This window comes from Gossypium raimondii, chromosome 8 (assembly GCF_025698545.1).
Source record: "Gossypium raimondii isolate GPD5lz chromosome 8, ASM2569854v1, whole genome shotgun sequence".
Taxonomy (NCBI): Eukaryota; Viridiplantae; Streptophyta; class Magnoliopsida; order Malvales; family Malvaceae; genus Gossypium; species Gossypium raimondii.
The window spans coordinates 56,378,865-56,396,053 of NC_068572.1; the positions used below are offsets into that span (position 1 = coordinate 56,378,865).

Below are 17,189 nucleotides of genomic sequence, written 5' to 3' on the forward strand. Positions count from 1 at the left end.
GTCAATTGCAAGCAAATAATAGTTCTTTTTTTTTCTTTTGCATATAAACATATTTTTATGTATGTCTATATATAATATATGGAAATATTTTTTAGAAAATCAATAAACCCGAAATAATATCCTGTAACATGCTAGAACCAATACCAGAACAAAAACGACGACAGTAGTATAACCTTGATTAGGTCCTTTTTACCTCAAGGTTGGACTTCAATTTGACAGTTCATATACGATTAATTTTTTAACAATCTAATCACAAGATCCACATTCATCTTACACGGTTCCAAAATCGATCCAAAATCTATATCATTAACAGTTAAAAACTTTTTCATCAAACAAATAATTAATGACTTAATTTATTTGAAATTTTATGTACATAATTTACATAACATAAAAACAACAGTCAAATAAACATAAATTGTATATAAAAATTTTGAAAACAAGAAAAACTAAAGTAATACATTTATAGGATACATATGAACGTGATAACTTTGTAATTATAGGAACCATACCAACGCGTAAACACATAGCTAAAACACTAAATAAAACCTTAATACCCCTAAGTTCGGCACTTAATTACTCATTTCAATTAAACAGGGAAAGCAAACTAGATAAAAATTGCAAGGGCCAAGCAAAACGAAGCCTTTAAAATGAGATGATACGGTTCTTTTGAAGTGACCATTGACAATTGGTTCGTTCCAAATTCAAAAGAAATCAAATCAAAGATTATAATAAGATCCGGAGCACATTTCAGATTGCACCAAAACTAGGATCTTAAACCTTCAGAACAGGAGTACGACCAGCATTTTACCTCCAACTATACCATAATCCATTTAAGATACACCAAGGCTTGTAATTAGTATTTATTACACCCCAGAAGGAAAGGGAAATGGAATTGGATTGATGATTTAGTGGAGACTGCTACCTAGCAATGGGGCGAAAGATGATGGGATTTGAACCCCAGACTTGTTGAATGTTACCTTTTAAGAGTTGCTGCATGAACTAACTAAGCTACGCTTTAGGTTCAGATGCTGATCGTTCTAATACCATGGACCAGTACGTATACCAGAAACCTTATATTCACAAAATTTCTGAAGGCTTTTGCCCATAAAAATGATTGCTACTGCTTTGATCTGAAAGGGTAATAATACATGAACTAATCTAACGGGCAAAAGGAAATAAGGCCCCTTCTATGAAGAACATGGAAAAAGAGGAAGAAAGTACAAAGAAAATGGAGATGTGACCTATGTACAAATGCCTCTATATCTGTCTCCATCTTCGCTATGCTCTAAAGCAGCCATATACATAATCCCTCAAAATCCGAAAAGAAAGCAGAAACAAAAACTAAGTCCTTTTTCCAGTGAATTTCTAACCTGCAAATGGCAGCGACCTATTTCCACAACGCAATACCCTAATAAAATAGTCAGCTTCATCTGCATGAAACCCACAACTCGATTATGTCCACTCTCCATTCAAGTTCAAGAAAATTAAGATAAGAAAGAAATAAACAAAAAGAAACAGAAAAAGCGACAGCTTTACACAATCCAAATGGTTACATGCCCAAGCGCCCATAACTAGCTGCAGAAAGTAGGCTTCAATCAAGCAAGGGTGCATTGGGAGGGAGATAGAGAAGCTTTAACAAATCAATTAACAACAATGGGAAAATGAGAGAAAAGAGAGAGAGAGAGAGAGAGAGAGAGAGAGAGAGAGAGGATTATTATCATCATTGATATATCACAAAAATATGAAATTCTGCATGTTTTAGTTTTGCCTAGTATGCCAGCCTAAAATATAGAAAAAATATATCAGATCTGCCTAAATTTTTATAAATTGTCATTACCTGTACAATGCTGTTACAAGAGCATGCAAACCCAGCCCTAGCAGGACCCATTGCTGTCAGCACTGCTCCATCAACTATACTAATTCATTCAAACTTAGAATTAGAATGCTTGTGATACAAGCTGCCCTGTGCTGCTTGCAGATGCATAGTTTGCTGTTGTGGCTGCTGCTGCAATGGCAGCTGTTGTGGGGGAGAATTATGCTGATCTTGTTGTAATTGCTCTGGTGGCTGGTAGTGTTGTTGAGATGATGGTGGAGTGGAAGATTGTTGTATCTGTGGCTGGTGCGACCATTGTGCCCCAGAATTACTTCCAAGATGGGGTAAGCCGCCAGATAATTGTCTCTGCCCTAGCCCTTGGCTGACAGAAGGTCCTGGATCACTACCAGTTGAAGTTGTAAGAGGAGCATTGCCTATGGATCCCACTTGAGTGGCCACATTTGGCATACCAGGATCATACACTGCTTCTGGTGATTTCCACAGAGAACCACCAACAGAAGGAGAAACAACCGGTACCATGTTATTAACTAAATCAGGGCCAGCCTGATGCATTGCCGATGTTGTGGTTGTACCCATCTGTGAGGCATTATTCCTAGGCTGTTGGTCAGCTTGAGCTGGCTCAGCTTGAGATTTGCTGGAAGGATCAGAATTTGTTTGTCGATTCTGTTGAAGCATCTTTTGAACGCTCGGTTGGTTTTGATTAGCCTGCTTTTGGTGCAGCTGTGATTGCAGCTGCAAGTGCTGGTGGTGTGAACCCATAGCTCCTGGCAGCACAGGTTGATGCACAGCTGATAGTGTACGACCAGAAGGCACTGTGGAAACCTGGCCTTGAGAACTATTATCGGAATGGGAAGCCATCTGCTGGAGTTGCTTTGTAGAAAGCGCTGCTGCCCCAGGCATTACCTTTTGCTGCGGCTGGGAATGGGTCAAAGGTTGAGAAGAAACTACAGGCTTAGATGGTTGGACAGGGCTCACTCCTGGCCCAGAATACAAGCCTTGACTTTGTATCATATGCTCTCCTTTCTTGGAACCTTGGTTGCCAGGGGCCATGCTAACGCCATTCAGACGAGCATGGTCAGCAGAAACGTTCTGATGCATCAGTCCTCTTCCCCCTCCCTTCAAAAGTTTAGATTGCTGTTGAGACTGCGTTTGTTGATGTTGCTGAGGATGGTGCCTGCTAGACTGTTGAAACTGCTGCTGCAATGACTGCCGCTGCCGTTGCTTGCCTACCTGATTGTTCAACCCACTAGCACCAGGTTGGGGATTTCTACCAAGCCCATGAGGGGACAACTGGTGTTTCTGTTGCCGCTGAATTGAAGTAGGAGGCATTGGTGAAGATGGTGTCAACGGGAGTGATACTGGCTGATTTGAAGCTTGAGATTGAATCTGGGAACTAGTCTGAAGAGAAGAGATAGGAAGTTGGGCCTGAGGTTGAACCTGTGGCATCAAAGTGCTGGATGCAGCAAACGGTTGCAGTGGCTGCTGTTGTTGCTGATGCACATGAAGCTGCTGCGGCTGCATTTGCCTTTCTTTAGCTAAGCGCATGGCATACACTTGCTGTTGTGACCCAGTAGCATGATTAGAACCCTGAAGATCCGCATGATGAGATTTACTCGGTGCACGAGACTGCTGTGGAGGCGTTTGCTGCTGCTGCTGAGGATGATTAGGGTAAGCAGAAGTCAACCCATTGAAAGCAGGAATTCCCTGGCCGTTCCCTTGAGCCTGCATTTGGAGCTCAGGTGCCATTTGCATTTGATGCTCTGGATTGGGGCCAGACTATCAAAAATAAAGAAAAAGGAAAGTCATCTTAGTTCAGAAACAAGTACATAAATGCCAAATCAACTGCATTTTTATACTCAGAGGAATACTTTAAAGCTTAAGATATGAGAATGATAGTTAAACAAAATCATAAAAGAGTAAGGTTTATTCATATCAACAATCGATTGCACAATGGGTATTGCTTATCAGTCAGCCAGAGTACCACCCAACTTGGTGGCATTGAGCTCTATAAACATGTAATATCCAGCCAATTAAATTCTTGAATTTCAGCAAGTTGTTGCATCCAACCTTAAGGCATTGAAGCCTGCAATCAAGCCTATACTAAATTCCTGAATTTCATCAGGTCATTAAATCTAAAGTGTTTATTTAGATACCCACAATTCATTCTCTTTCTGATTGTTAACAAGAGAACTATGATAAAAGAAGATTTTAGGATTACAGTCATCAAAGAAATCTATTTTGATGGGATCTTTTGGTGCAAGCAATCCTCAAAGTTCATGAGTTCTGGACCCAGCAATCAATGAAAACTAATTTGTTGGGGGAAATACCGATGCTGATTGTTTGCGTATGACAATTAACCATTTATATGGAAGAAAAGAAGCCCAAGCCAGACCATACCGCTCTCTGGAAAGTAAATAACTTACTCGCATCAGGTGTGTGGTGTCATGAGGTCTTAACATTGAATTGGCTCGACCAGAACCTGGCCCAGAGGGCATATTGACAGGGCTTGGCATTCCCCCCATATTGGAGGACAGCATGCTGCCAGAATTCAGCATTGCTGATGATGCCATTCCTTGGAAGCCCGGCCTTGACATTGGCATGCTTCTATTTACCCCACACATCATGCCCACACCATTTGCAGCAGGTAGCATACGACCACGTTCTGATCCAGAAACAGACCCGGCGAGAGATAAGTTGGACTGCTGAACATTCCTGCCAGATAACATTTGATTATATTGTTGGATTCTATGCTGCTCATCAGCTGGTAAAGATGTTCTAGGAACACCATATCTACAATCCCTGAGAGCAAATGACCCAAACTTGTACCATTAGTATCTGAAAGTATGTACATACATAGGATGCAAGCCCCACATAAGCCTTATACCTCACAGCTGCATTGAGTGGGGCAGATGGTGATGATAAATTATTTCCAAGAACCATGCTAGAAGATCCCTGCAGTGAGGAATTTCCTCCAGAGGCAGGAAGCCTTGATCCCACATCTCCTTGATTCAACATTGCTAAACCACTAACATAAGAAGCCTGACATCCAAAGGGTAGAACATCTTGGCTTGATGCAGTGGCATCACAAAGATCTAGAGGCCTTTATCCAGATGATGAACAAAAAATAAAAATGCAGCGATTGCAATAAAAGCAACAACAGGATAACAAGACCAATGAAAAAGTAATGAACACGAATGAAATAACAAGCTAACCAAAACAGCAAACCTTACGTTAAAACCCCTCCATTTAAGTTATTTGAGCAGACTTGTGAAAGAGCTACATGAGAATTATGGACCGGAACTATCTGCTTCAAATCCTGGTAATCATGTTTTACAATAGACAAGATAGAAAGGCCCAAGTCAGGAAAGTTTGAAGAATTAAGGTGAAGTAAACAAATTAGAATTTAGCATGCTTTCAAGCATTAAGACTGTAGGTTTTGTTCAATTCCGGACTTTATGCCACACCACTGACTGCTAACACACTTACGAAACAAAAGGTGAAAGTTCTCTTACAGTGAAATACATTTAGGTTCAGTTAGATTTAATAGTTCTTTAAGAGCACAGACAAATGTCCAATTAAGTGCACCATACAGTGTGGAACAGCATCTCAACTTAAAAGACAGCTTATTCAATGTTTTCAGAGTAAATCCAATATTTTAAGATCCCCTTTAACTGTGTGTATTAATGTTTTATACTACTACTCAAGTGCTACTTGAATACTCCAGATGAAGTATAGGGGAAAAAAAGGAGCAAAGAATACTATGGATTTAGAGCAAGCCTGTATTCTATAACCGGGAGTAGGGGAAAGGTCAACTTCAATCAACAGGAAACTTCTTTTATTGCTCTCCCAGCTTACCCAAGAAGAATTAATGAAACCCTTTCAAGAAATTGCAGCTAGAGGACAATGGGACTACATGTCTGCTGTTTTGACCTTATCATTTATTTTCATTTTAAGAATAGTTCACCGCAAGTTCAGTAGTTTCATTTCAGTCTCGGAGCACCAACATCCACAACTACAAGATATGAAACATCATCCATATATTTCTTTATTGAAAGAGACACTGATATTGATCAAGTGGCATCATGTAATACAAATAGAATCTAAAATAGTGCATGCCAGCTGGCCCATTTCCTTGAAGCATAGGTCAGAATGTTTCAAAATAATGAGTACAGTAAATCTAGTAGTTTTTAAACAAGTATTGTGTACCTTCAGAAATAAAATTAACAGTGCACAAAAGTCCTTAAAATGCCCATAGTAATAATTGGCATCAATATTCAAAATAATATAACTGCAAATTTGAAATTACTGAAGGTACCAAGAAGAGACTGATCTCTTCTTAATCCTACATACATGCCAGAATTTCTAGAGAAAAATTATATGTACTATAAAATTCACATATGTACCTGACTCCGCCAATAGTTCTGCTTCTTGCTAATTAGTATAATTTTCTCAAAATGAGACTTCAAAGTATCCTCTTCCATCGGCCCTTGCAAACGTTGAAACAACTGTCTGGCACTTCCCTGCATGAAACACAGAAGTAGCAGCCGATCATACAAGATAAAATTAAATTCATGGAATATGTCATTCATCAAACATAAACAAAAATGTGAATTTACTAGCTTTTGGTAGAGAGAGGACCTTCGGAATGCCAGGCAATGTCGATGGATATGGCTGTGAGGACCCTGAATCATCAGCACTGTCAGCTCCATCTCCACTCCTATCCATTAAAATTTTGTGGCGTTCCTTACATTCGTTAGGCTTGCGGAATATGCACTGAACACATTGAGAAGTTCACAAGATTATTACCAAATGGAGAAAGCTGACAAGTGGAAGGGAGGAGCAAGGTGAGGGCCAAAGGACCAAAAAAAAAGCACTACTAAGGCTGCTGTAGTGTACATAGAAAGGGCAAATGAAATATGTAGCACTTTTAGAGTGATAAGACATATCATTAGTAGCAATTTAAATTATCTGACACATTAGAAGGAAGAACTAAATAACAAGATATGTTTATATAGACATTTTACTCAAGCCCTGACCTTAAACTGAAGGGTACTGTTGATGGCATCACTTACAAGCTGCCAATTTGGACCCATGTCATGTACAAGGACAACAAGTGCCTGAACATAAATCCAGAAACATCTCAAGGCCTGGTTGTAATGGTAACAGCAATTGAAGAATAACTTAAAGAAAAGATACCAAAAGTTAACCTGATCTTCAAGTAGTGACCATGGACTACCAGAAGCAAGCTGACCAGTAGACATCTGGAAGAAGTTTCAATCACACCCAGAGCTAAGATAACTACAAAGCACATGATCAAGCAGAATGTAACAAACAGGTAAACGAAAAATACCTTAGGCGTTTTGACTTTTCTGCCCTTGTCACTACCATGAATTAATCTAATGATTTTGCTTGGGTTGGGCATATTACTCATTTGGGACCCTACTGGTGAAGGGATGGATCCATTTGGAGTGATGTCATAAGCACTATCAGGCTGATGCTTCATTATCTTCAACTTCTTGGCATTATGTTGTCCATATAAACCTAAGAAAAAGACAACTGAAAATTTGAAGGACGAAGAACATAACACCAGATAGATATATACCCAACCAAGTAACCAACCATTTAATTAAATGCAAGAAGAAAAGAGCTTTACCACTGGTTCCATTAGAATCAAAATGATGACTCTCTGGTCTCTTTTTCAAATAATCCCTCTGTGAAAGAACACCACCATCAAACATGAGATTACCAATTAGAAAAAGAGCACATAGACCAAAATTTTGGCAAATACAAGGGAAAACAGAATATGCAGATAAAGTTCACTGCTACTTAAAAAGACTAATGAGTTTTGACACCCTCATAAGTCATATCTATCATGGAAAGCAGGATCCAACTTGGTCAGATGGACAATCGAAAATAATGAAATAACCTTAAAGATTTGAAAATGAAAAAAAGTTTCCTTAATCATGAAAACAGAAGAAATACGACTGAATTTCACGATCAAATTAAAAACAGGCAATACCTTTGAAATTGAATATCAAGTTGGGTACAATTACGCTTTTAAAGTAATACACACAAGAACCTAAAAAAGGTAATTACTCATCCAGGCAGAAAAAAGAATAATGATAAAATAAATATATACTAATTCTTTAAAATAGAAAGAAACCTATGAAGTAAACAATATATATATTCATAACAAGATAAACAGCTTGGAACAGTGGAGATTTAAAAAATAAAAAAAATACCTGTTCACTGTGAACAGGAGACTCCAGCTGCCAACCCTGATTGTATGCCAAACCCTACCAGAAACACAATTCAGGGACCTTTAGAAACCATAAAGACAAATAATGAGACTATCCATATCATTCCAGGGGTGAGAAACCCCAGTGTCAGTTAAAACAGAAGAATTCCTACGTACAAGATTTTTGGCCTTTTTCTTCTTTTTAGGTTTTGTTGGTGTTCCTGCACAATCATATGGTTGCTGCCTTTCAAAGTCCCCAATTGAATCAACCTCCAAGCTGTTTTGGGTCCGTAATCCTCCATGCAATGTATTCTGTTCATCCTGAAAAGAATTAGTATCTCCACTAGAAGCATCAGTTTGTGTTGGAGCCTGTGAATCCCTGGCAGCTGCTGCACTGCTAAATGGACTTATAACCCTCTGCCTGGAGCCAGTGCGCACACGTTTCGCAGGAACTAAACCATCATTTAGACTACTGGCAGGCCTTTTTCCCATGAAAATGGATGGTTGGCCGCAATTTCCGTATGGCAAATCAGCACCCACTTTATATTGTGTTGCAGGATATGATTTCATTGGGTTCTTTCGCTTCTTATGGTTTAATTTTGATGATTGTCTCCCCTCAAAGGCTCCAGGCAAATAATATGTACTTGTTTCTCCTTCATCCTCATCATACACAGAGTCATCATATCCAAACTCTGAATTCACAGAAGTTGTAAGGAACAGAAGAATATTCAATGACTAAGAATCTAAAAGAATAAAGAGCAATAATTACCTGCTCTAGCATCATAAGCAGATGTTTCAACCTCCTCTTGCACAGTACTTCCAGTTTTCTGGTAGAAAAAAAAAATCTCCAATAATAAGCAAGATTCAAAACAGAGAAGGCCTAAGAACATGACTCAGGTAAATTGGGCACAGAAATGGAACTATCATGGTTGTCCACGGTAACCATGGCTGAAATAATTTAAGATTAATTATATCAGTCCAGCACTATGCTCTTCAAAATTCTATTCTACCTTAATAAATATAGCGGAAGAAAAAGAAAAAGGCGCATATAAACTCATTAAACGAAATATTTTACCTCAGTCTGTACCATATAAGATTCAATAGATCTTCGGTAGGTTTCCATAGCTCCAGAATGAACTGCATAGAACAGGTTTTCCTGAAAATAAAGTGCATAAAAGTTCAAGCAAAGAATCTGATGTAAAGAAAATATTACCAGAAAATAAACTCCAGAACTGGGCATGCGGAGTTAAACAAATACAAGCTATTAAAAGAGAGATCAAAAAGCTCTATGCAAAAGCCAAGAATAATGTTTAAGAAAACCTGAAAGGAAATATTTAAGCCATACTTCTGTTAGGTGTTCATCCCAAGAAATGTCCATAATGCCCAAGTCAGATATCCTGTCAGGAGTTGCTGGTGCTTCAGCTAGGAGTGATGGAACAGGGGAACTATTATATTTCAAATATCTAAGAGCATATGCCCGGATAGCAAATCCATTGTTCTTTCCAGTGTGCTGCTGGCACTCCTTTGCAGCCTGTTCCACATCATGTTTCACAAAAAGATAAGACAGAAAGAAAATATTTCAGGTTATGGTACGATATAGAAATGAATATAACAGGAGTATCAAGCAGTTTTAGCAAGAGAAAGGAACTGAAAGCATGGAGAAAGAGCTCAAACAGCTCTAGAACTATAACTCAATGCCAAATATTTAAGTGGATATTCTAGAATCTAGTTCTGAAGTCAAAGGCCGTAAATCATCATGCATTTTCAATTGAATGTTAACTCATCATCCAGAGCCTATGAACTCAATCATCAAATAGTCCAACCAAGCCCAGCAAACCAGCATGCACTTAAAAAAGCCAGCATACCATTGAAATTAGAATTAAGATGCAAACAAAGTTTGATTAAAGAAAGCCAACAATCCACATAACTAGCCAAGTTCTCAGTGGCCTCTACATTTCTAAGATAAGTCAGCTCCCGCCAGATCAAGTAAAAGTTACCATGTATTGGAGAACAGAACTTATAAGCTGATAACCAACATAAATAATCATTAAAAAAAAAACTTTAATTCAATTTGAATAATATAGAAGCAACTTGCACCAGGCTTTAATAGGAAAATTAAACATAAAAATTATCATCACTGTTACCACACAGAAAGACATGCATAAATTGATCAAGAATAAAGACCAATAAACGTCCAAGAAATAACCAGTACCATATCTAGTTCGGTAGTTGTGATCTCAGTAACTTTATTGGCCCTTGACCCCTTCAAGTCATGGCCACAGGTTTTTAGACCAAGATTTGCATCCTTACTAGTTAGAAGAACCTCTGCCGAATGCCAAAAGTCCATGACAGCATTAGCAAGGGTTAAAGCTATTTTTTTGAGTTTCCAATATCGACATTGTTCTTCAAATTTAAATTGTGAAGTAAAAGCAACACGTCTGCATATTTGAGCAGCAGCAGTCATCTTCCAAAGACGCTCCTACAAGCATATAAAGAACAACAAAGGATGAGTATAAGCAAATTGTCAATTATGCTTTGGACCCAACTTTATAGACAGATATAAAACTAAAGCTAATAAAAAAAAGGGCTCTCGATAGGAAGGAGAAAACTAAAAAGAAGAATGCATAAGATGAATTCGATATACATTCAACAATGAAATAATACCTGAGCAAAATCATTTGCTAACCATGCCATTTCCTCAAGGACAAAGTCCCAGTGAGATTTCCGGCTGTTCTCCAAAGGTAAGGTACCAACAGACAGCTCTGCAATCCTTTTCCGCTTAGCCTGTTTACCATAATACTAGACCTTTTAAGCTTTTTAAAGACAAACAAAATACATCACAATTTAAGAAATTAATGGGAATTTATCAGTCAAAAAGATAAACAAACTACCTCTATAATCCGTGCCTCTTCCAAAATGGAATCTTCACGTGCCTTGTCCACCACTTCCACATGATTTTCCAAACTAGTTTGTGTATCAGCATTATCAGTACAGGTTATTCCTGAGAAAGTCATCTCAGGAATCTCACACATAAAGTTATCCATTGTGCCTTGGGGCCTACTAGCACAAGCTTTTTCTATGTTGGAGTTAGAATTATCACCCTGCACAGTACTAACTTTCCTATCAGCTTCTGATTCAGCATCATTGCTTTGTATCACCTCATTGTTGGAAGGACAGCTTATCTCAATTTGCAATTCAGATCTTACTTCCTCCACTTTGACAGTAGAATCATTAAGTGAGTGGTTCTGATTCATGGAATTATTAGCATCACAAATGACAGCAGCATTATCAAGAACCTTGATCTCATTCTTTTCTTTTGCTGATTCACCGACAGCTAAGGCTGGTGACTCTTCTTTTTCTGATGTGTGTTCCAAGGGATTTACATTAGAATCAACATTTTTGGGGTTAATACACGCTTCATTATCGTTATTTACATCTAAGCTTAAGCTGTTTTTAGTAGAAGATGACTCCATATCCAAGCCCTTTGTCCCTATTGCCACACTGCTATTTTGCTCTTCATTTGATATGTTTTTCCTATCTATTTTAGCATCAGCAACCCCATTTAGCTGATGAGAACTAGTTTCATTTTCAGGTTTTGTTGCACCAGTACCAGGTGAGCGTTCAAGACTTGCTGAAACTACCTGCTCCTTCCCTACAACAAGATTAGGTTCCTCAAAAGCCAAACTAACTGGAGATTTATGAGCTTCCATCATAGCAGGTTCCTTAGGCAGGTCATCTATCAATGTTTTGGAAGCTATGACATCAACCTTTCTTTCAAATTGATCACCCTTTGAATGACCAGTCGTTTCTTCCACAGGCTTCCCACCATCCAACTCCATATTTAACTGATCATCAGAAGTTATTACATTTGAAGCCAAATCACCATTAGAAGTAGCAGATTTTGCGGTAGTAACAGAGGAAATGTTTTTGTCCTTTTGGTTATTTGGTTCAGACGTTGAAGCCTTCACATCCTTTGATGCTCCACGAGCAGGTAAAGAAGAGCCATGACCAGCTCGACCCTGGACAATATCTGTTGAACTTGATCGGCCACCCTCTCGTTTGATTTTGGACCTGTACCTTCGAGCATATGGGCGAAAAATAGTCGAATCTTCAGACTCCTTAACATTTTGAGTCCCTTCCATATGTGAAGATTGCTCTGATGGAACAACAGTGTTCCTCTTACGAGAATGCATAGACTTCCTTTCACCTTCAGGCAACTCATTTTCACCATCAAAAAGTAAGAGATTGTCAGCACTATTGGGTTCACAAGCTGCAGGAACCCCTGGTCTACCACTACTCTCTACTGAATCGCCATAAGCTGAAGCAGACTGTGCAAAACTACCTTTTGCTTCACTGTATTAATATCAGCCAGTTACTCCAATATAATTCAGAACTACAGTACACAACAGAAAAAATATATATTTATATGTATATATACCTGGTAACAAAAAGTTGTGCATGCTGATCAGTGAGAGAAGTAGATTGGACACTAACTGAAGCTGCATTGCCATATTTAAAATCCAAGGGATTTCCACCCTGACAGCAAGGTGCTTTATGATGAATATTAGTTTATAAAAAATCGGAAGCAGCAAGAGGAGATATAAAAGCATACTTTCTCAAGAAAATCTAGTTCCCTTCTCCTTTCCTCACGAACATCATACTCCTGCCTGTTATAATAAGGATAAAAATGAAAGAAAATAAGGTGTGTGTTCTAAGGAATGAGAACCAAGTGCGCTTTCTGGAAAAAGGTATGAGTAAACAAAAGTGGAATGGAAGTATCACCTCAGTTCTGCTTGAGCCTGCTCAATGGCTGATCTGCGTGGAGAGGTTTTGACACCAATCCCAACTCCACCATCAACAACCCTTCCCATGAAATCAACCTCAGCATTTACTAAGAGCGCAGATCCTGAGCTACATCCATGCATTCCTACCTAAATATCTACAGCCCCTCCCATCGACGCAAAAAAGATGATATCTGTGAATACCTACAAAGATGTCAAAAAAGGGGGAAAATTACAACTAGAGTAGAAACAAAGGCAAATAATGAATAGAAAAGAAGCATCCAATTAATGTAAATAAACACATGCAACGACCACGTACCACGTAAATCCATAAGCATTCAATCGAAATGCGTAAATAGAAACCCTAAACGCATTGAATCACGGAAGTGAAGCTCTAGTTTGAAACATTACTCAAAATTCTAGGGTTTCTAAAACAAAAATTAGGCTATTTTACCAATTTGACTTAAAAAATTTTGATATTTACAAAAAAGACCCAAGTTTAAAAATAATCACTAAAATAACCCGAAATAAACCGTAAAAATGGGTTTTAGCCTATTAATGACCGGCATCACCTGATATTTTTGACCCATGATTGCCTGATGATTGTGTCAGACTTTAAAAAATTAAATTTTTTTGTTCTGGCCTGTCAATGGCCTGTACCAATGTATTTTTTTAAATCGTATTATACTAGTATACAAAAATTTAAAAAAAAATTGGTGCTTGCCTGTCAATTAGGGGTGTGCAAAATTCGGGTAAAACCGAAAAAATTCGATTAACCGACCGAATTCGGTTAATCGGTCAGTTAACCGAATTTTTTCGGTCGGGGTCAGTTAATTATTTTTTGATTTTTCGGTTAACGGTTAATTCAATTTGAAACCGGTCGGTTAACCAAATTTTTTCAGTTTAACCGAAAAATTAATAAATAAAATTATAATATATAAATAGGCCCACTATTCACCTAAACCCAATCCAAACTTAAGTATCCAACCCAACCCAACCCAATTACATAACTCAACTCAATCATAAAAATTACAAATAATTTAATAAATAAAAATAAATTTTCAATTATGTGTTAATTTCAAGACTTATGTAATATTAGTGATTCAAACACTTATGTAATGTTTTTAATTATGTAGTGATTCAATTCGGGTAATTTGGGTAATTTGGTTAATTCGGTTAATTCGGGTAATTTGGTTAATTTGGTTAATTTGGTTAATTTTTAACCAAAAATAAAGAACATATAATTTTCGGTTAATTCGGTTAACCGAAAAAATTTCAGTTCGGTTAATTTTTTTGAAAAAATTTCAGTTCGGTTAACGGTTAAAAATTTTAAAAGGTCAGTTAATTCGGTTAATGTTATTTCGGGTCGGTTAACCGACTGAACACCCCTATTGTCAATGGTCGGCACCACCAATACAAAAAAAAAGAAATTTTGGGTGCTGGCCTGTCAATGACCGGCACCACCAATACGAAAAAAAAAATTTGGGTGCTGGCCTGTCAATGGCAGGCACCAGTAGTTCCCAAAAAAAATTGGCTTTATTTAAATTATTTATTTAAATTTCACTTATGTTGTAATTTAGATCATTACTTTCCATATTTTCATAAACCTTTTTTACATCTTTTATATATTTATTTTATTTACTTGGATGTTTTTTTAGTGTTTTTTTTCCCTCTTATTTGCATGCTTTGGTTCTATTATTATCGTTATTCCTTGATTGTTCATATTATTGTTAAAATAGTGCATGTAATATAATTCTCAGTAAACCGCCTTTATTATTATATTCGTTATTGTTATTTATTAGTGCAATATTTCATGCATGTGATATTTCGAACATCGTACATTTTTATCCAAATTTGTAAAAATACATTTTTTTAAAAACGAATACAATATTTCGTACCCTCGGAATTCAAGAAAACCAATCCCCAATTTACGGGGTTTTGATTTTTCCGATAAATCTGAATATACGAATCATTCAGGAATTAATAAGACTATGTTCTAACTTACGGAATATGGTTTTTTTCTAAAACCTAGATAATCGAATATCTTTCAAATAAGTAAATTTTTCGGCATTTATTATCGTATCGGGAATTCAAGATATTGTGTCCTAACTTACAGGACATGATTCTTTTTCTCAATTAACGTGAAATGTGCCCCTTTCTTGAAATTTTTTAAATATTTTAACAAAGGATCGTATTTTAAATTACTTTTCGAATTCTCAATTTTTCGACATTAAGACATTGATTAATCGATTAGGTACCAATTTTGGGCGTTACGAGGGTGCTAATCCTTCCTCGTACGTAACTGACTCCCGAACCCGTTTTTTTTTAAATTCGTAGACCAAAACCGTTTTTAAGGTGATCCGATCACACCTCAATGGAAGATCGATGGCGACTACTGTTTTTTTATTTTCATTTTCGACACAGTATTTGGTTTTCAAAAATGGTTTCGACAGCTTGGCGACTCTACTGGGGACTGATTTTGAGAGTCGAGCCACAAATTGATTAATTTCTGTCTTTTTATCGAAAGTTGAAAATTCAATTTAAATTTATGATTCTTTTATTGCATTGTTATAGTTTGCATCATTGTGGTATGTTTGCTTCGTTGGCTTAAGTTTTTTAAATCACTGCATATTGCACTGCATAACCGTTAGGTTATATCCTTTTAAGTGGGAGTGAGAAACTATTCCTTCGTGAGGTCTTCACGTCCGTGCAAGATAGTAGATCGCTTTCGGGATACATCCGTACCTATGTCTTCGTGAGATTTTCATCTCCGTGCAGCCATAGGGAAATGTATTCCCCTGAATTAAACTCGGTCTATATGAGCCTATAATGGGTGAGGATCGAGGAATCTACTAGTTCAGGTACCTTTACTTTAGAACCAAACCGCGTATAGTGAGCCCTGAGAGCCTACCCTAGGTAGAATTGTACCAAACCACTAGTAGGTAGATTGAGTAGGTACCCTGTTTATGATTTCTTGTTTACTTTAAATTTTAATTTTAAATGCACTGATTTACTTTGTTTTTTTATTGTGTTTGCATGACATTTTCATTATAAAAATGTGTCGATTCGCGTTCGATTACTAAGTAGAGAGCTTGCCATGGAGAATGAATTTCTTGATAAAATGGAAGATAATGCGATAGTCTGAGTGTGGTCAGAGAAAACGCAACTTGAGAAAGGTGATAGTTTGATGGAGGGGTACACATCAGAATTATGGGACTTTACTAGTATCAGCGTAACTCAAAACAATCTCCAAGAGTTGAAAGAAATATGGGCTCAGTGGGATGATGAAGTCAAACAGTTGTTTTACTATAATTATAGTGATTTGCCCTATTTGCTCGATATCAAGGTAGACGAGCATTTGTTTCGAGCTCTGACCCAATTTTGGAATTCCGCTTATAGCTGCTTCACCTTTGGGAAGGTAGACTTGGTGCCCATCGTAGAGGAGTATACAGTTTTGCTACGTTGCCCGAGGATTCAAGCAGATAAAGCCTACTCAAGAGCTGTTAATGCCCCAAATTTTTTGAAGAAATTGATGAATATCACCGAGATGAGTGAGCAATGGGTTGCAGCACGGATCAAGTAGAAGAGGGATAGCAAACGCATTTATTGGAGGAACTTGAAGAATCTAATTCTAGCACACCTAAATACGAAGAAGAAAGTTGATGTCTTTGCCTTGAGTATATAAGGTTTAGTTGTCTTTCCCAAAGCCTTAGGACACGTTGATGAAGCAGTCACCGATCTCTTTGACCGACTTGACAAGAGGGTTACACCAGTCCCGATAATTTTAACAGAAACCTTTAGATCACTAAACGCATACAGGAGAGCGGGTAAGGGTAGATTTATCGGATGTGCGCAGTTCCTACTAACATGGTTCCACAGTCACTTTTGGAAAGTCGATAAGGTTTCTTATCGGGTCTTATCCAAAAATTATTCGCCTTTGAAAGAGATAATAGCTATACCGAGCGGGATGATATCTCAGAAGAAAAATGGATGGCAATTCTTCAGAAACTTCAAGAAGAGGACATTGAATGGAGAGCTCATTGGATGCTTCCGGATGAGATCTTATATCGATGTGGTGATTTTGACTAGGTCCCTTTACTTGGGATTTGGGGAGCTGTTACCTATGCACCGTTGCTAGTACTAAGATAGTATAGGTCAAGGCAGTTCGTACTCGGAACTCAATGACTATCTCAGTGCGAATTCTCATATAAAGGCGATGGTTACAAGAAGAAGATTCGATAGATGTTCAATGCATGGAACCAGGCTCGACGGATGGAGAGGTTGGCAGTAGGTCCGATGATGACTTCTAAATATATTGAATGGTGGGGTAGGAAAA

General features: G+C 37.7%; 1 protein-coding gene across 4 annotated transcripts; it reads right to left on the reverse strand.

Annotated features, from left to right (window-relative positions):
- Positions 1–1,085: 1,085 nt before the first annotated feature.
- Positions 1,086–13,308, reverse strand: LOC105792353 (chromatin modification-related protein EAF1 B). Of its 4 annotated transcripts, none has more exons than XR_008198664.1 (23): positions 13,173–13,308; positions 12,855–13,057; positions 12,685–12,739; positions 12,511–12,608; positions 10,964–12,425; positions 10,737–10,856; positions 10,285–10,551; positions 9,418–9,603; positions 9,148–9,228; positions 8,842–8,899; positions 8,250–8,764; positions 8,077–8,130; positions 7,488–7,545; positions 7,185–7,375; positions 7,042–7,095; positions 6,871–6,951; positions 6,473–6,607; positions 6,238–6,354; positions 5,065–5,150; positions 4,719–4,934; positions 4,258–4,546; positions 1,838–3,610; positions 1,086–1,430 (listed from the first exon to the last, which is right to left on the reverse strand). XR_008198664.1 is itself a non-coding variant. In XM_052634672.1 (22 exons), exons 2-22 carry the CDS (start codon positions 12,995–12,997, stop codon positions 1,922–1,924), a joined length of 6,042 nt encoding a protein of 2,013 aa, XP_052490632.1. In that variant the 5' UTR covers positions 12,998–13,057; positions 13,173–13,308; the 3' UTR covers positions 1,699–1,921. The 4 variants fall into 4 exon arrangements, 1 of the variants encoding a protein (XP_052490632.1); XR_008198663.1 differs by having other exon boundaries at positions 4,258–4,633; XR_008198665.1 differs by lacking the exon at positions 4,719–4,934.
- Positions 13,309–17,189: the final 3,881 nt, after the last annotated feature.

Bases quoted from the DNA above. Each gene is read 5' to 3' on its own strand.
- LOC105792353 (XM_052634672.1), bottom strand. From the start codon at position 12,997: ATGCATGGATGTAGCTCAGGATCTGCGCTCTTAGTAAATGCTGAGGTT. The intron at 8,131-8,249 runs GTACGTAGGAAT...TGTTTCTGGTAG, and splicing joins AGAAAAAGGCCAAAAATCTT to GGTTTGGCATACAATCAGGG. The intron at 4,935-5,064 runs GTAAGGTTTGCT...ATCTGGATAAAG, and splicing joins TTAAATGGAGGGGTTTTAAC to GCCTCTAGATCTTTGTGATG.